The following is a 20,432-nucleotide window of genomic DNA, read 5'->3' as shown; positions in this document are numbered from 1 at the left end:
TGGAGTGCAGTGGCACAATCTCAGCTCACTGCAACCTCTACCTCCCAGGTTTAAGCATTTCTCCTGCCTCAGCCTCTCGAGTAGCTGGGATTGCAGGCGCCTGTCACCACACCCAGCTAATTTTTTGTATTTTTAGTAGAGACAATGTTTCACCATATTAGCCAGGATGGTCTCAATGTCCTAACCTCGTGATCCGCCCACCTCAGCCTCCCAAAGTTCTGGGATTATAGGCGTGAGCCACTGCGCCTGGCCAGTTCTGTGTTTTAAATGTTGTGTTTTACATTTTACAAAGAGCACCTTTGTGGGCATTAGTTCATCTGAACTTTACTATAACCCTATAAAATATTATTATTATCCCTATTTTACAAATGAAGGAATTTGTCCTTTAACTTGCAAAAGTCACTTAACCTCTCTGACTTTCTTTCCTCATCTGTAAAGTGAGGGTGATAGTAGATTCCCTATCTCTCTTGTGGAATAATCATGAAGATCCAGAGAGAAAATACATGGATATACCTTCTGTGAGCAGTTAAGTATTAATACTTACAACAGTAACATTGGAAATCATGGCCAGGCTAAGGAATCCTGCTGGAATCATGGATGCCACTGTCTGCTGTGGGCTATTAGTTTTCCTTTATTTCTTAAATTATATTAGTTTGGTCTGGTGTTACCCTTCTTCCACTTCACTTCTCATTCCATTAGATCTCATTCTTTGCTGAGAGTGTGTAAAACAATAGTAGCTACCAATTATTGGGCATTTTCCATGTACCAAACATCATAGTTGGTATTTTATATATTATCTCAGTTTAGTCCTAACAACCACCCTTTGATGGAAGTTTTTTCATTGCCTACATTTTACAAATGACAAAGCAGACTCAAATGTTAAATGAATTGCTTGAGTCACACAGCAAGTAAGTGGCAGAACTAAGATTCAGCATGGTGATATAAATCATTTATCAGAGCTTGAATCCCAACTTAACCTCCTACTAGCTGTGTATCCTTAGCTGTTACTTAACCTCTTTAAATATAGCTTTTCTCATCCATTAATAGTGGATAATGTCAACCTTTACATCATTAGAAGGATTAGAAACATTATAAAATGCCTATCACATACTAAGCACTCAGTAGATGGCAGATATTGGTAATACTATCCAAATCTTATCTGTCAAACAGGAAAGTCCACATTCTTCCTAGTTGACCACACTTCCTCCCTGTAAAATAATGCACTTTAGTAAAGCTCCATGAGATACTGCTCAGATCACAGACACTGGACTTGGGGCCATAATGCTACAAAGACACATCAGACGCATTCCCTGCCTTCAAATTGCTACATTTTGAACTTCTCTGCCTGGTAATTTTTATTTGGTTGGTTACTGACAGATCCACTTTTTTTTTTTTTTAAACAGAGTCTCACTCTGTCACGCAGGCTGGAGTGCAGTGGCACAATCTCAGCTCACTGCAATCTCTGCTGCCTGGGTTCAAACGATTCTCCTGCCTCAGCCTCCCAAGTAGCTGGGATTGCAGGCGCCTGTCATTACACCCAGCTAATTTTTGTATTTTTAGTAGAGACAGGGTTTCACCATGTTGGCCAGGCTGGTCTTGAACTCCTGACCTCGTGATCCACCCACCTCAGCCTCTCAAAGTGCTGGGATTACAGGTGTGAGCCACCGCACCCCGCCTCGATTCACATATTTTTTAAAACACTATAACTTTTCTAGTTTCAGATCTATTTTTAACAAACTGAAAAAATGAGTCAAGAAAGAACTAAAACAACTCTATGATATGATTGATGATTGTTATTTGCTTATTCACAATTTCTCCCCCTCTAGAGATCCTAAGATTTCTCGCCTGCTACTGGATGCCCAGTACCCAGTTGTTGCTGTCGACCGCTACATGCCTGTGATTGATGTGTTTTCAGGCCACCAAAATGGGAGTCTTCGAGTCTTTCTAGCTATGGGTTCTTCAGATCAAATAATGGCGCTACAAAGATTAAAGAATGAAGAAGGAACACTCCCTCCCTTCAGCCGTAGGCCAGCCCATTTCCTGGACCAGCCAACTGTAGCTTCTGTTGCTATGGTAGTAAATGCTATGGTTTACAAAGTCATTATTTCATTTTCTCTTGCATATTTTAGTGAATTTATTGCCCAGATCCTTTATTTCTGTCATGAAAGCCTCATCAAAAGAACATAATGTGCGCTCCAGTGCTTGCTATAAATCAAAGGAATCATTGGTAATTTTCTGTTATGGTTTAAATGGATCTCTATGTCCCTTTAGCTCCCTGAATTTATAAAGAAAATCCAATTGAACAACCAAATCTTAATTATCTAATTTACCAGCTTAATTACCTTTAAAAAAAAAATTGGGAATGGAGAGTGATCCCAAATGTAAGCCAGCAAAATCTTACTCTGCTTATTGGCTGAGTCCAGGCTGGAAAATCACTGTTAAGTGCCTGCTTATCTACTAGTAATTTAAAAGTAATTTGTTTTTGTATTGTGCTGTCCAGCTGAAAAAGCACACTGACATACATTCTCGTGTTTATTTTCCTAACAACTATATGAAGTGGGTCATTGTTATTTTCTTTTATAGGTGATAAGACAGAATCAAAGAGGTTAGGTTACTTGTCCGGGGTCACATAACTAAGAATGAGAGAATTGGAATTCAGACACAGGTCTTCTAACTTCAAGTTCAGTCTTTATTCCACTGTATCATGTACTACTGTTATCTTATATTTGTTGTCTTTACTATTACAGCCAAATCTCAGTATCCATACCATTTAAGAATGTTATATTTTTAAGTCTGAACCCAAATGACATATTTAAATGTCTCTAGCAGGGAAAGAACTATTAGGAAAATAGTTATAGTTATAGTTTATTTACTGTAAATTTTTCTTAGTTATTTGTTATATTTTTGTTTGTTTGTTTGAGGTGAGGTGAGGTCTCTCTCTGTTTCCCAGGCTAGAGTGCAGTGGTGCCATCTCAGCTCACTACAACCTCTACCAACCAGGTTCAAGGGATTCTCCCACTTCAGCATCCCAAGTACCTTAGATTACAGGCACCCACCACTGTGCCTGGTAATTTTTCTATTTTTAGTAGAGATGGGGTTTCACCATGTTGCCCAGGCCAGGCTGGTCTTGACTCTTGACATCAAGTGATCCTCCCACCTCAACCTCCCAAAGTGCTGGGATTACAGGCATGAATCACCATGCTCAGCCAGTTATTTGTTAGGTATTACTGTTTGTCAATAGATAATTGTATTTTTCAAGTTGAAAATTACATAAAAGCACAAATAAAGAAAAATCATCTTAATTTCCCCAAGTCTGTTTAGGCATTATATGCCTCTCACCTTGCAGTGTAGACTCAGATTTTGTTAAATTCCTTACTAAAGGTTAGAAAATGTTTCTCACTACAAGCACTGAGGAAATCCTTGGAAGATTTACCTGTGGGATTATATATCTATAAAAACAATTGTTTTTCCTCCTATACTCATGTCTCTCATCCAATTCACCATTTGCAGAACTGAAGTGTAGAATTACTATAATACTATAAAGCCAAATTAAGTAGCTGTTGTGACTCTGAGAGATTTTTTTTCCCAATGTTTTTGCCTCAGGGAGTCAAATTGCAAGTTCTCTGTTTTGCTAAGGAAAATTTTTGAGCAGGTATGGCTAAAATATATTTTGAGATTTCAAAGAAAAGACCTTAATACAATCTCTGTTCTAGATTTTTTGGATTAGTGGTTAAAATATTCAACACATATATATCATATAGTCTCAACTCTTACCTGGAATCCTGAATTCCCCCTTTGAATTTTCCTGAATAATTTCATTGTCTAATATCTGCTCTATAGAATAGGGATAAAGAACACTGGCTCTGGAGTCAGACTATGTAAGTCTAAACCTGGTTCCACTGTTACTAGCTCTGCATGTTAAATTATCTAATAAAGGTGAGGTCTTTGGTATAGTGCCTGGTTCGTAGTAAATACTCAATAAATACGTGATTAATTGTTATTATTACCTTTAGTAACAGTGTTTTCACTATCTCCCCAAGTAGTCCTTACCATTATTGGACAGTCCTGGCATTATCCTCAATTGGTTTGGAAATAGTAATTAGTACCTGTTTGCTTCAAATAGGACATAACAGCACTTATTTGAAGCAAACTGGATATAACAGTACCTATTTGAGGTAAACAGGTACTAATTCCTATTCTAAATGTAGAATTTATTCTAAATTTACTATTTATTCTTTTTCCTGTGAAGGGAATGACTCTATTCTTAGTAATTAAGAGCTTCTATCTGGAACAAATGTTGAATTTTATCAAATGCCTTTTCAGCATTTGCGTTAATCATTTTTTTGTTCCATTAATGTACTGAATTACATTTATAGATTTCCTAATATTGACCCAGTCTCATAGTCAGATGTACATCCTGTTTAGCCTAATTATAATGAGCAGTTGTGAGAGTTATACACAATGAAAATTAAGTATGTGTTTTAGTATCAACTAATTATACTTACCTCTTTATCTATATTCAGACTTCATAGAGAAGCAGGAATATTCTAAGCAAGTTACCCTTTAAAGTTCACCAGTGTTTCTGCTTCGTTTAATAGGTAGAGGACCGAGGAAATGGATTGATGGAGCACTGCTTTGAGATCTGTGTAAAGATGCTTCAAGGGCTAACCACTTTTCAGGCAACAGTCTGGGGAGAAGCAGATTGTTATGTCCAGTACCACTTTCCAGTTCAACACTCACAATCCAGTGTGCTGAAAGGACCTGAGTTCCCTGAAAATGGTAGGTTTAGGATATTAGGCTTTCTCATTCTTATATGGTTATTTTATCGGATTATACTTAGGAATTTATTTTTCCTGAGTGAATTTTGTGTTGTTGAATATTTCTAGTCTTACTTGGGCAGTAAAACAGGAGATAGGCCAAGTTTTTTTTATTTTTTAACTATTTTTGTAACTTTTTATTTTGATATAATTTCAAATTTACAAAAACCTGTAAAAACAGTAGGAAGAACTTTTGTATACTCTTTACCTAGATCTACCAATTGTTTGCATTTTGCCCCATCTTGTGTCCTTTACATGTCCACTCACTCTTATCTATGCATATAGTGTTCATTCTCATTCCTCATAGTAGTTATTTTCTGTAAAGCCACTATGAATGCTGAATTAAGGAATACTGAACCATTGCTCCTAAGGGAAATATGTCCATATACATATCTCACATAGGTCATTATCTTAACTTCTAAAACAACTTATCCTGGTAGACTCTGTTTTCTTTATTTTATGAAAGAAGAAAATGAGATTCACAAGCATTAAGTGACTTGCTTGGGGCTGCCCCACTAACAAATGCCAAGGTTGGGATTCACGCTCCATCCTACTGTACCCAGAGCGGAAGCCTCTGCACTGCCCCCTACTGTCACCATCTTCTGGTAATCTCTGAGAGCCAAAACAGGAAGGCAGACTCTCACCTTTTTCTCACCTGGGAACAGACCAGATTACTTGAATTTTTCGCCATTCAGTGTATCTTCAAAAATGATTGCCAGAGCACTGCCAGTATTGATTTTGAGGTTCAAATAAGAGATTTGTATATACAGAATATATAAGGAACCCTTACAAATCAATTATTTTTAAAAACCAATTAAAAAGTGGGCAAATGATCTGAATAGACATTTCTCCAAAGATATGCAAATAGCTAATAAGCAAATAGAAAGATACCGAGCATCATTACTTCTGTGGGAAATGCAAATCAAAACTACCATGAGATACCATCTCATACTCGCTAAAGTGGCTATAATTTAAAAAAAAAAAAAAAAGGACAGTTGTTGGCCCTTGTATGGCAATATATGAACTGTCTATCAGCAAAGGGATCTTTTTCTTCTATATTAGCATGGGACCTTAAGGAGCCATAGCTACTAGGGAATTACTAAGTAATATTCACTGGAAGAACATGCAAGAAGAAAAAAACACTAAGTCATGTGTTGGATTATTCTGAAATGCTTTTCTTTTCCAAAGGAATTACTCTGAAACCCTTCAGAACTGCAACCACACTCTGTGTTCCGGATCCCATCTTTAATAGTGACCACCATCACTCTCTCCTGTTGCCAGCTGAAGTTCCAGTGCAAAGGCTTCTACTAAGTGCCTTCTCTGCACAGGGCGTTGTGCCTGGAGGTGGAGTCCAGTTTGAAATCTGGTACAGGTACAGTATGGAGACCACAGTCCTATGCCTAGGAAGGAAGTGTACAATCATAAAGCATCCTATTCCTAGCCAGCCTAGGTTGAATTATTGTAAGGAAGCTAAGCAGCCCCTTCTGCCTTGTCTTATATTATTTGGATTAGACAGTGACTCCTGTCCAGTTTTTACTGAAATCTGTTATTAGAATTTTGTGAGCCATTGTATCTCATATTTCTAATTACCACTTTCATTGGAAATGGAAGTCTTGTTCATTTTACCTCCTATTGTGTGTTAAACGTATCAGTCACCTTTTTTGTGCTTCCCTTACTGCCTTATTTAGTTCAGGCCCTTTTCATATGTTTTCTAAATGACTGTGATAGCCTCCTAACTGGTCTCCCACTTCTAAACTCGTTTCTTATAACCTGTTCTTCCCACCACCACAAGAGCAGTCTTTATAAAATATAAATCCACTCAATGTTACAGACATTGGTAGATTTCCAGGAAAATACTGCCCTAAATACAGATGTCAATCCACTCCTTTACATCTGCACCACCGACAAACCGACTAAAATGATTAAGAGAGTATAAATACAAGAGGAAAGGAAACAGCATCAGGAACAGAACTAAGGATGAGTACCATCCACATGCAAGAACCTTGTCCTAAATGCAATTAATTGTAAGCCAAGTACAAAAAAGATTTTTAAAACCACCTAGGTTTTAGTTACAACTTTGCTATCTAAGAATGGATTGTTTTGACATGAGAAGGAAATAGAGTAGGTACTGACAGATCCTCATTACCCTGCTCAATTAGAGGGGCCTTAGCATGAAGATGAGAGTAAGCCCTGAAAAATATTGGGCCTGCTCCACTTTGAACCACTTTTACTGCTGCAGAATGGAAGCTTTTAAGAGTGGCTCACCCGCCACCCCAGAGGTTCAAAGCAGGTGCAGTTACCTCAAACAGAAAGCTTGTGGGAAGCTGGGCTTTGTCCTAAACTCAGGGTATAATTTATGGAGTTCCTCCTCCATGTAATAAGCAGTAAATTTAGCCAGACACCATAGCTGCATACTACCAACACAGAACAATCAGGCACCAAAGATAACCAGGTAATGAAGGCTGATCTCTGGGGCAGACGGAATCATTTATCACTTAATTCTTCTGACTTGTGTTTTTATGGTTTACAGATACTATTTTCCTAATGTGAGAGACCAGATGGTTGCCAAAGGAACCTTGCCATTATCAAGGATCTGTGCTATGGTAACCACCCAGCATCGTGAGGATGTGGGAATACAGACCTTTAATCTCCCTTTAACCTCCATGATTGAGGACAGGAAAGAATTGAGGAACCAGTCATCAGGTAATTAAAAACAAGTTTGGTTCACACCTATAATCCCAGCACTTTGGGAGGCCGAGGCGGGTGAATCACGAGGTCAAGAGATTGAGACCATCCTGGCCAACATGGTGAAACCCCGTCTCTGCTAAAAAAATACAAAAATTAGCCGGGCATGATGGCGTGTGCCTGTAGTCCCAGCTCCTTGGGAGGCTGAGGCCAGAGAATCACTTGAACCCGGGAGGTGGAGGTTGCAGTGAGCTGAGATCACACCACTGCACTCCATCCTGGCGACAAAGCGAGACTGCATCTCAAAAAAAAAAAAAAAAAAACAAGTTTGTCTTTTCCTTTCAAAATCAGTATACATAAAAATATATAAAATATATAGTATATATTTAAAAATCCCTTTTTTCTCTAAATTAGTGATTCTTCACATTTTGAGGTATTTGCCCTTTTGAGGATCTGATGAAAACTGTAAGACACCTTCTCTTGGAAAAAATGAGTATAGAATATACACTGCCAATTTTGTGTACAATTCTAGAAAACTCATAGCTCCACGGAGTCTGTATAAATGTTGTTTGTCTCATTTCACCTTTAACTTCAGCAAACGTTTTTTAAGCCTTCATGCCATAAATTCTAAGTGTTACATGCTACATTCGGAGAATTATTATTCCAAGCCAACATGAGCAGATTGGGGATTGGTAGAAGACAGTTAACATGAACCAGGAATTCACTGTAAGGGAAGAGAAGGCGAGGGTTTAAAGTTGGGAGGGGGTTAATTAGAATTTGGAGATTTGAATGATATTACATCCTAATGCTTCCAGCAGGATGATATACCCTCCAAATTTATCATCAGATAACAAGGTTTAGCCTCCTAAATCAAGTTGCTGTACATGCTTGCTAAAGAGTATCTGCCAAAACAGGCCGAGCACGGTGGCTCATGCCTGTAATCTCAGCACTTTGGGAGGCTGAGGTGGGCAGATCACGAGGTCAAGAGATCGAGACCATCCTGGCCAACATGGTGAAACTCCGTCTCTACTAAAAATACAAAAAAATTAGCTGAGCGTGGTGGCGCACGGCTGTAGTCCCAGCTACTCGGGAGGCTGAGGCAGGATAATTGCTTGAACCCGGGAGGTGGAGGTTGCAGTGAGCCAAGGTCGCACCACTGCACTCCAGCCTGGCGCCTGGTGACAGAGTAAGACTCTGTCTCAAAAAAAAAAAAAAAAAAAAGAGTATCTGCCAAAACAATAGGTTTCATGTCACCATGATTAAGTTTGAGTTGTTCCTCCTGACCTTCCCCTATCAGCTTGTTCTGTTATTCCTTAAAGCTTTCCCTGAAATGTGACAGTAGGATGATAGAGTTTTTATGAAAAGGTAGCATGAGAAAGATATTTCAGATGGTGATGGAAGGAGGGTGACAGAAGTATGTGAGGTGTGGAAACCTTTTGAAAGTTTAAGAAGAGGATGGCTAGAGCCCATCTCAATTCTATAAACATAATTGGGGGTAAAAACTTTTATTTTAGATACAAGGGTACATGTGCAGGTTTGTTATGTGGGTGTATTGCATGATGCTAACGTTTGGGGTACAGATCCTATCACCAAGACAGTAAAGCAGTTTTTTAATCATGTCACTTCCTTACATTAAAACTTGATGATTTCCCGTTGTTGAGAACAGTGATCTGCCTTCAGTAGTTGTGTAATCTTGGCAAGGAATTAAATCTGTGAACCATAATTTCTTGAAAGTAAAGTAAATTAGCAACCTGTTAAGCCTTTATTAACCCTGAAGAATGTGCTTCTGACAAGGACAGATTCTCTCATTGCCGTTATTGTTCATTGTAGTGTTTATCCTCTTCCTTCCTGACCAAACCTCTGTGGTTTGGTAGAACAGAGATTCTTCTGACCAACCTTCTTTCCTTGTGTCCTCATTCTTCAGGTTTCCTGGATGTGGTCCTAAGGTACAGACGTAGTCCAAGAACAGCAGAGGGAGTTCTTGCTGCCCGAACTGTCTCCATCTCAGTCCAGATTATCAGAGCCTGTGGTCTGCAAGCAGCAGCCAAGTAAGTCCACTTGAGACAAGCAAGTCTCAGACCTCTTACACTGCAGTCACTATAAAATAATGCCCAGATATGCAAAACTTTCCTAGGTACAATTTACATTTCACTAACCACAACTCTTCTTTTTCTGTTAAGAAAGCATTTCAGAATATAAGGGAGTAAATCACCTCCAAACGTTGCTATTTTAACTGTTATTAGCAACTTAGTTCCTTGACCTCACCCAACAATTTTATCCTGTGCCTTTCTTAACCACTTAGTCTTATGGTCATACCCTCTACCATCAAACCATGCCATACCCAATCACTGCAACTCCTGTGTAATCTCACTTCACGCCTTTCAGTCTCTGAATACTACCTCCTATTTTTCCAGCTTTTGCCCTTTAGTCTGTTCTCAACATAGTAGCCAGTGATCCTGTGAACACTTAAGTCTAGCTTTGTCACCCAGGATAGAGTGCAGCGGTAGGATCTCAGCTCACTGCAATGGTGGGATCTCGACTCACTACAATGGCATGATCTCGGCTCACTGCAGCCCCCACCTCCCGGGTTCAAGTGATTTCCTTCCTGCCTCAGCTTCCCAAGTAGCTGGGATTACAGGCACCAACCACCATGCCCAGCTAATTTTTGTATTTTTAGTAGAGACATGGTTTCACCATGTTGGTCAGGCTGGTCTCAAACTCCTGACCTCAAGTGATCTGCCCACCTTGGCCTCCCAAAGTGCTGGGATTATAGGCATGAGCCACTGTGCCTGGCCTACATTTGATCTTATTCATAGTAAAAGCCAGAGCCCTTAAAATGGCTATGAGATCCCATGTATTCTAACCCCCACCCCTACTATCTTTGTGATCTCATTTCCTGCTAGTCTCCCCTCTGCTTACTCCACTCCAGCCACAACCCCCTTGCTGCTTCTGAACACACTAAGCATATTTTCCCCTCAGGGCCTTTGTCTTACTGTTTTCTCTGCCTGAAACACTGTTTCTGTAGAAAAACAGTACGGCCCTCTCCCTTACCTCCTTCAGGTCTTTACTTATACTTCTCTCTGCCTTGAATGTTCTTCTTCCTTTTGTCTACTTAAACTCCTGATTTCCTTCAAGACTTTGCAACATCTTTATAGTCTTCCTTTATTTCTTTGCACATGTAGGCAGAGTTGGTAGTTTTTCCTTTGTTAACATCTTGGTTATAGCACATATTCCGTTTTAATTATTGCATACATGCATTTTTCTCCCACTAGGCTGTGAGTTTGCTAGTCAGAGTTACTGCCTGAGCTCCTCTGTGTCCTCTTAACCTCTTACCATAGTTCTAGCATATAACAGGCTATACCAGGCCCAGTAAGAAAGAGAACTAGATCAGGCTCCTGCTTCAGACTAACACTCTTTGAACAAAGAAACAGACAAGTGCTCCCTAACTTTTCACCTGTTATAACTGAAGGTCAAACTGTTCACCTATAACTTATTGGTCTCCAAATAAGTAATTGCATTACTGAGTGAGATCTGATGCTGAAGAGCTGATAAGATACTCAGTGTAGTTAATATTGTTCCTCACTAAATTCTCCGCATAGACTTTTTCAGTTACTGCCCAAGAACATCTTAGTGTTAGTGAAGGTGATATCAAGACAGGTTGGTTTGAGGTTTTTTGGGATGTTTGTGTGTGTGTGTGTTATTGTTGTGTGTGTGTGTGTGTGTGTGTGTTTTAATTTCAACTTTTATTTGAGATACAGGGGTACATGCACAGGTTTGTTATATGGGTATATTGCATGATTGCATGATGCTAAGGTTTGGGGTACAGATCTCATCACCAAGACAGTAAAGCAGTTTTTTAATCATGTTACTTCCTTACATTAAAACTTGATGATTTCCTGTTGTTGATAGCAGTGATCTCATAATTTTAATTATGCATTCCTGTTAATTAAAAAAAGTAGCATGCCCTTTAAATTTTTTTTTTTTTTTTTTTTGAGACTGAGTTTCACTCTGTCATCCAGGCTGGAGTGCAGTGGCATGATCTCGGCTCACTGCAACCTCCACCTCCCAGGTTCAGGTGATTCTCCTGCCTTAGCTTTCTGAGTAGCTGGCATTACAGGCGCATGCCACCATGCCTGGCTAATTTTTTTTTGTATTTTTAGCAGAGATGGGATTTCACCATGTTGGTCAGGCTGGTCTCAAACTCCTGACCTCATGATCCGCCCGCCTCAGCCTCCCAAAAGTGCTGGGATTATAGGCACGAGCCCCCATGCCCAGCCAAATATGTACATACTTATTCATCTATAAATCATCTTCATGTACTGCTATACTAATATACAAAAATACATTATAAAATATACCATGGAATAGAAAAACTTTAATATATAAGATAGCCAATAAAGTTTATCCTATGAACCTCCTAGGTTGTGTACAGCTTCTTTAGGGATCATTGATCCATATAATAAGGTCTAACTTCCTTAGTTTGGCATTCACAGCCCTTCAAAATAAATCTGAATCTTAAAAGAAGAACAGTAGTTATCAAGATCCCCAAAAGGGGTGAAAATTACTTTGGTGAAAGAGAACATGTGCAAAGGCAGGGAGGCATGAAACTTATGTATTTGGAGTACCTCCTCAGTCTCAGATCCAGCCAACATCAGAATTCTTCAATATGGCATTAAATTAACTAGTATTTAATTGGCAGAGACAGACTCAGAATTTAGATACTCAGTAGATCTCCAAGAGGGCAGATAATAGGTCAGAAACTCATAGTTGCTCAGTCTGAGGACTCATGCGGAAAGTCAGATTGGATGACAGGCAGTTTGTTCCAAATCTCCCATTTGGTCTTTGTCATATGTTCAAAGAGGGAGAGCAAGAAGCCAGGCCAGTTCTGACACAACATTTCTTCTGGTAGGTTGGGAGAGGTTCACAGGATGTGAGACAATGCATGGTATAATGGAAACGCTGTGGCTTCTAGACTCACTCCCATCTCCTACTAGCTGTGTATGATCTTGGGCTGATTTCTTTACTTCTCTGAGCTTCTGTTTCTTCACTTCTCTGAGCTTCTGTTTCTTCATCTGAAATGGAAATTTATATACCTACCCTGATTTTTATAAGGATCAGTACAAAAATTAACAAATGCAAAGTCATTTTATAAACTACAAACTATCGTACAAATTACAGATTTTTCTGATTACTTCCACGTGTACACATAATTGCTACCTTTATTTGCCAGTAAAATCAGAGATAAGTTTTGCATTGCCTCTTACTGAAAAGAATTCTTGGTGTCCTAAAGTCACCCCTCTTTTAAATTCTTACTCTGTTATCTAGATAGCACATGCTATAAATTAGCCTTTTCTCATCAAGAAACACCAGTCTTCATCTTACCTGCCAGTGGTCTTTCTGAAAATACATTGTTGGTGCCTATGTAAAGTAGGCACTTCTTATTGACTTGCATATTCTAACTCACCTGATCTTTAGCTCAGAATGAATAGAAACTTTCTTGGACATAGCCAGTAGTCTTTAAATTCCACAAAGCTAAGGAATTGAGGCTATTTCACTACTATATATCGAGATGAGCCCAAGGCATGACACACAGAGCAGATACCCAGCAAATAACTACTGAATGAGTGAATTCAGACCAGCTTGGGGCCCAAGTCTTTCTGCCATCTCACTGCCATCTCTAAAAGTTTCCTATTAAGAGTCCTTCACTGTCCATAGGCAAGTTCGCTCCTTTATATATATTATCTAATGTTACTTTTACAACACCCTATAAGTATTTTATCTTTTTTTTTTTTTTTGAGATGGAGTTTCGCTCTTGTCACCCCTGCTGGAGTGCAGTGGCGCAATATCGGCTCACTGCAACCTCTGCCTCCTGGGTTCAAGTGATTCTCCCACCTCAGCCTTCTGAGTAGCTGAGATTACAGGCGCATGCCACCATGCCTGGCTAATTTTTTATATTTTTAGTAGAGATGGGCTTTCACCTTGTTGGGCAGGCTAGTCGATGACCCACCTTGGCCTCCCAAAGTGCTGGGATTACAAGCATGACCCACCGCGCCCAGGCTATCCTCATTTTTTAAGCCACTGCTAGCATTCAATTTATTTTCACCCCATTTTTCCTAGGCATAATATATACTTCATGGTATATGGATACACATCTATCTTCTGTTAATGATAAATCATCTATTAATGATCATTAATGATAATGAAAATGAAAAAGTTTTCCTTTTTTACTTAGAAATGAAATTGTAGTAAGTATTCAAATATAAAATATATATATCTTTAGTATTTATATACTATCCTTATATTAACCTCGTCTTAGTGAAGAGGAAACTAAGACTTAGAGGAGGTTGGATAACCTATCCAGAGTCACACAATAAGTAAATGGTGGAGCCAGGTTTCAAACCCAGGTCTGTATAACTCCAAATTACTACTCTCTACTGGTATATATAAAGTACAGTGAGGTTCTCACAGGAAGGATCCCCTAAGTCTGCTTTAGGGATATCAGGAAATGCTTCAAAAATAGGTGACTTCTTTGCCTAGATGTCAACTTTATCCCCTTGGGGAGTTTAGGGAAAGGGGGTTTGTCCCATACTGTAGCTACACACAAATTACTTGGCTACTCTTTATGAGTGTCGTTAAAGGCATGTAGATTCCATTTGTACATCATTGAGCATCTGTGCTGAGAAAGAGAAAAGCAGCCCCAGACTTCTGGGAATTGGGCTGACATTCATGGTAGGCTTTGGTGTTTTCTTCTTGAGCATAAATAATCTCACAGAACGTCAGCATCGGACAAGGACACTATATGACTATGATGAAGTGAGATAAAAACAAGACTGCTCCATCATCGTGTCTAAGCACAGACCAAAAGAAGGTCACTATGCAAACCATAGAAACACCCAATATCCCCTGTCTTGGCTAAAATGAGTGACAGTTGCTGCTTTACCAGTTATAGCTTTAGCCTTACTCTAGTATTCCCTCCATCTAGATAAGATTCTTTAAGAAAATCAATCCAGAGCAAAGCCCTGCTCCTTTAAGCCCTCACCCAAATCAGCTAACACAAGCCCAATGCTCATAAGCCCTTTCTGATACTTCTCACTGAGATGTACTATGGTTCCCCATGATGTATATTTTCCTTAATTGCAATGAGCAGTAAACCCAGCTTGTTTAACTAGAGTTGGTTCCTGTGGTCCTTGGCTTAAGGGTATTGACAGGACAGTGGATCATCCTTGGAGTGTCACTCTAATGGGCAATGTTGTCTCCCTCCACTCCCATATATATATGCCATGATATCTAGATTACTAAGAAAGCCTATTGTGGCACTGCCAAAAGCCTAGATAAAAGCGTAAGGCTGGTTGCGTTGCGTCGCTGGGAGCTCAGACGCTCCCCACTCCCTCACCAGGAGCTCGGACGCTACCCCCTCCCTCGCAGAGAGCTTGGACACACCCCCTTCCCTTGCGGAGAGCTCGGACACACCCCCCTCCCTCGCGGGGAGCTCGGACACACCCCCCCCCCCCCCCCCCCGGGAGCCTGGGAAAAAAAGCCCCGCCAGGACCTACCTGATAGCATTTTGTCCAATCCAGGCCCCACTCCCTGCCATTTTGTCCTATCTGGGCCCCACTCCCTGCCTACCATTTTGTCCTATCTGGGCCCCACTCCCTGCCTACCATTTTGTCCTATCTGGGCCCCACTCCCTGCCCACCATTTTGTCCTATCTGGGCCCCACTCCCTGCCCACCATTTTGTCCTATCTGGGCCCCACTCCCTGCCTACCATTTTGTCCTATCTGGGCCCCACTCCCTGCCTACCATTTTGTCCTATCTGGGCCCTGCTCCCTGCCATTTTGTTCCATTTGGGTCCCTCTCCCCGCCATTTTGTCTCACTCACCTTGGGCACAACCAATCAAATGCCTCCATTCCCTATAAAACCCCACGTCTAAGAGGAGTCCGCGCAACTTCTCCAGCCCCTCCTGTCGGACCACAGAACCTGTCGGACCGCAGAACCTCTCGGACCGCAGAACCTCACCCGGGAGCCTGAATAAATTCCTTCGCATTGGATTATTTTCGTGCTGGCCTCAGTTTCTTCGTTTTATCCTCGGCAAGAACAGACCTTACAGAAAGCATATAGTTGGTTTTATTCTTGGTGGTCTCATGGAAGTAATGAAGTATTTGCTAGGCAATCAAGCTGATTTCTAATATTACCATGGTATCCTCTTCTCATTTCCACCCCTCTCCTCTACAGGGTTTTGGCTGAACACGAACCTGCTCTACAGTTTAGTGCCACAGTTGGGGTCAATGCCTCTGTCACCACTCATCTCTCCTTCCTGCCCCAGGAAAAACAGCGCCGAACCCGCCCTGTGGCCTGTTCCTTCTGCCCTGAGTTCTCCCACCACATTGAGTTCACATGTAACTTGGTAACTCAGCACTGTAATGGAGAGGCCTGTTTCCTAGCAGAGTTATTGGAGTTTGCAGAAGTTGTTTTTGCTATCTATCATGAAAATACCAAGTCAGGTGAGCACCAAATGACTTGTTAACAATCAAAATTAAAAGAGGCTGCATTTTGAATGTTATAGCCCTTCCTAGGAGATACGTATTGAAGTATTTAGAGGTGAAGAGTCATAATCTCTGCAACTTATTCCTGAAGGATATAGCAAAAAATAAGGAAATGTACTAAGTATGTAAGAGAAAGATAATGTAGAGAGAGATGAAGCAAATGTGTCAGTGTTAATGGGTATATCCAGATGAAAGGTGTGTAGGAGTTCATTATTATATTTTTGCAACTTTTCTGTATACCTGAATTTTTTTCAAAATAAAACATTTAATTTTAAAAATGGGCTGGCTGCAGTGGCCAACACCTGTAATCCTAGCACTTTGGGAGGCTGAGGCCGGAGGATCACTTGAGCTCAAGAGTTCAAGATGCAGTAAGCTATGATTGCACCACTGCATTCCAGCCTGGCTGGCTGGGAGAATGAGACCCTGCCTAAAAAAAAAAAAATATTTTGAGGGCTGTAATCCCAGCACTTTGGGAGGCTAAGGCCGGAGGATCACTTGAGCCCAAGAGTTCAAGGTGCAGTGAGCTATGATTGCACCACTGCATTCCAGCCTGTGTGGGAGAATGATACCCTGCTTAAAAAAAAAAAAAAAATTTGAGGGCATTCAGGCTTTGATTGGAGTGTGAGCAAGAAAATCTCTAACGCATTTTGCAAAACTGATATTCAGTGTGTGGGGGAAGGTTGTATGGATATACTGTAAACAAGCCCCTTGATGAGTAAACCATCAAATAATTTTTCTTTGTTGCTTCACAGCTGGTGATATAATCAGCATTCAGTCATGCAAAGAGTATCTGCTTGGAGTAGTAAAAGTTCCAACAAAAGAGCTGCTGATCAAGAGATCTGGTAAGAATTCTGGATTATCACTTTCTACCCTTTCACTTCCCTACAAGAGGTCATCTTCTTTGTCTCTCTTACAAGATATTCAAAAGAAAATACAACCCCTTAACACATGCTCCTGAACTCTCTCCGATACCTCAGATGTTTTCCTGAAAGCATTTTAAGTCTTCTCCTAATCATTCTGAAGTTCTTCTAATAAAAGAAAGAAGCTCAAGACATTGTACTATCATCCTTCTCTAAGAAAGATGATGGGCCAAGATGGTTGAGAGAAGCCAGTGCCGGAACGCAGCTCACAGTGAATGAGACAGAGGGCTGGAGGACTTCACAGTTCCAAATGAGGTGCCGGGTTCTTCTCTGTGGGACTGATAGGGCACTGGGGAATTGGGCACAGAGAAGGAGCCACAAGGCGAGAGCCACCCAGGGGGACAAATCAAAACGGGAGGGGCACGTCCCCACCTGAAATGTGCAGCCAGCTCAGGGGGTCGGGGGACTTAACCCCCTCAGTGCTCCATTTTGGATCCTGTGCTTGCCTCATCCCTCCTGCAACCCTCAGTCCACGAGAGCCCTGCCAGACAGTGGGTTACTGTGGGTAGTCGATGCAAATCTGAGCAACGGCTACCGCCGGATTCGGCAAGTTGTCGCAAGGACCTGGGTAGGAGTTTGGACTAACGCCAGCGGGGACAGACCGTCCCACAGAGGGAGGCAGAGTTGAAAGCAGGGAAACAGGCCATAAGGCCGGCAGGTCCTACCCCCACAGAACTCAAACTGAAGCACTCGCTAGAGAGTTTGGCAGCAAATACACCAGCTTGACCCTAACCAGGAAGATCCAGCTCTGGGAGAGAAGCCATTGGGAAGGCGGGGCCAATCTTACCTGCAAACAGACTCCAGGAAAGGACCACCCACCCAACAACCTGAATGAACTGGAGAGAGCCCAGCAACACCCTCTACAGGCCAAAAAATATATAGTTCCAATCCAATAGAAAAAAAAGTCCACTCAGAGACTCCTGAAATCACCAACTTCAAAGATTAAAGGGAGATACATCCACAAAGATGGGAAAAAAACAAAGCAAAAAGGATGAAACCACCAAAGAACAGAACACCTCTTCTTCCAGGGATCACAACTCCTCACCATCAAGGGAACAAAAAAAGAGAATGAATCTGACAAATTGATAGAAGCAGGCTTCAGAAGGTGGGTAGTAACAACCTTCTCTGAGTTAAAAGACCATGTTCTAACCCAACGCAAAGAAATTAAGAACCTTGAAAAAAGGTTAGACGAAATGGTAACTAGAATAGGCAGCTTAGAGAAGAACATAAACGACTTGATGGAGCTGAAAAACACAGCACGAGAACTTCGCGAGGCATACACAAGTTTCAACAGCCGAATCGATCAAGCAGAAGAAAGGACATCAGAGATAGAAGGTCAAATCAATGAAATAAAACGAGAAGGCAAGATTAGAGAAAAAAGAGTGAAAAGAAATGAACAAAGCCTCCAAGAACTATGGGATTATTTGAAAAAACCTTATCTATGCTTGATCAGTGTACCTGAATTTGACAGGGAGAATGAATCCAAGTTGGAAAACACTCTTCAAGATATTATTCAAGAGAACTTTCCCAACCTAACAAGGCAGGCCAACATTCAAATCCAGGAAATACAGAGACCACAAAGATATTCCTCAAGAAGAGCAACCCCAAGGCACATAGTTGTCAGATCACCAGGGTTGAAATGAAGGAAAAAATCCTAAGGGCAGCCAGAGAGAAAGGTCGAGTCACCCACAAAGGAAAGTCCATCAGACTCACAGCAGATCTCTCGGCAGAAACCCTGCAAGCTAGAAAGGAGTGGGGGTCATTATTCAACATCCTTAAAGAAAAGAACTTTCAACCCAGAATTTCATATCCAGCCAAACCAAGCTTCGTAAGTGAAGGAGAAATAAAATCCTTTACGGATAAGCAATTGCTGAGAGATTTCATCACTACAAGACCTGCCTTGCAGGAGCTACTGAAGGAAGTACTAAACAGGGAAAGGAATAATCAGTACCAGCCACTGCAAAAACGTACCAAATGGTAAAGAATAACAATGCAATGAAGGAGCCACGTCAATTAACGGACAAAACAACCAGCCAGCAATAAAATGGCAGGATCAGATTCAAACATAACAATATTTATGTTGAATGTAAACGGCCTAAATGCCCCAATCAAAAGACACAGACTGGTAAACTGGATAAAAAGTCAAGACCCATCGATGTGCTGTATTTGGGAGACCCATCTCACATGCAAAGACTCACATAGACTCAAAATAAAGGGATGGAAGAAGATTTACCAAGCAAATGGAGAGCAAAAAAAAGCAGGGGTAGCAATCCTAGTCTCTGATAAAACGGACTTTAAGCCAACAAAGATCAAAGGAGACAAAGAAGAGCATTGTATAATGGTAAAAGGATCAATGTAACAAGAAGAGCTAACTATCCTAAATATTTATGCACCCAATGCAGGAGCACCCAGATACATAGAGCAAGTTCTTAAAGACCTACAAAGAGACATAGACTCCCGCACAATAATAGTGGGAGACTTTAACACTTCACTGAAAATACTGGACAGATCAACGAGACAGAAGGTCAACAAAGATATCCAGGACTTGAATGCAGATTTTGACCAAGCGGACCTAATAGACATTTACAGGACACTCAACCCCAAATCCACAGAATAAACATTCTTCTCAGCACCGCATTGCTCTTACTCCAAAATTGACCATATAATTGGAAGTAAATCACTCCTCAGCAAATGCAAAAGAACGGAAATCATAACAAACAGTCTCTAAGACCACAGTGCAATCAAATTAGAACTCAGGATTAAGAAAAACACTCAAAACTGCACAATCACATGGAAACTGAACAACTTGCTCCTGAATGACCAATGGATAAACAACGAAATGAAGGCAGAAATAAAAAACATTCTTTGAAACCAATGAGAATGAAGATACAATCTACCAGATCCTATGGGACACATATAAAGCAATGTCTAGATGGAAATTTATAGCAATAAATGCCCACATGAGAAACAAGGAAAGATCTAAAATCGACACCCTATCATCAAAATTGAAAGAGCTAGAGGAGCAAGATCCAAAAAACTCAAAAGCAAGCAGAAGACAAGAAGTAACTAAGATCAGAGCAGAACTGAAGGAGATAGAGGCACAAAAAAATTCTTCAAAAAATCAATAAATCCAGGAGCTGGTTTTTTGAAAAGAACAACAAAATAGACCACTAGCTGGACTAATAAAAAAGAAAAGAGAGAAGAATCAAATAGATGCAATAAAAAACGATAAAGGGAAGATCACCACCGATTCCTTGGAAATACAAACTACCATCAGAGATTACTACAAACAACTCCATGCATATAAACCAGTAAATCTGGAAGAAATGGGTAAATTCCTGTACACTTGCACACTCCCAAGACTAAGCCAAGAAGAAGTGGAAACACTGAATAGACCAATAACAAGGTCTGAAGTTGAGGCAGCAGTTAATAGCCTACCGACCAAAAAAGTCCAGGTCCAGACGG

The 20,432-nt window shown here is 40.6% G+C and overlaps 1 protein-coding gene across 4 annotated transcripts in view; it reads left to right on the top strand.

Annotated features, from left to right (window-relative positions):
* C2CD3 (C2 domain containing 3 centriole elongation regulator) overlaps positions 1–20,432 on the top strand; it is a 155,497-nt gene that overhangs the window by 73,125 nt on the left and 61,940 nt on the right. For all 4 annotated transcript variants that reach the window (XM_021675069.2, XM_064365284.1, XM_064365285.1 and 1 more), the window contains 7 exons: positions 1,827–2,073; positions 4,599–4,779; positions 6,006–6,189; positions 7,348–7,520; positions 9,427–9,550; positions 15,737–16,005; positions 16,800–16,889. In XM_021675069.2, coding sequence (XP_021530744.2) covers positions 1,827–2,073; positions 4,599–4,779; positions 6,006–6,189; positions 7,348–7,520; positions 9,427–9,550; positions 15,737–16,005; positions 16,800–16,889 — 1,268 coding nt within the window. The remainder of the gene's footprint in view (positions 1–1,826; positions 2,074–4,598; positions 4,780–6,005; positions 6,190–7,347; positions 7,521–9,426; positions 9,551–15,736; positions 16,006–16,799; positions 16,890–20,432) is intronic.

Source organism: Aotus nancymaae, unplaced genomic scaffold, assembly GCF_030222135.1.
Source record: "Aotus nancymaae isolate 86718 unplaced genomic scaffold, 86718_ANA_hifiasm-v0.15.2.pri h1tg000059l, whole genome shotgun sequence".
Taxonomy (NCBI): domain Eukaryota; kingdom Metazoa; phylum Chordata; class Mammalia; order Primates; family Aotidae; genus Aotus; species Aotus nancymaae.
This window is presented reverse-complemented; position numbering and strand designations above follow the sequence as displayed.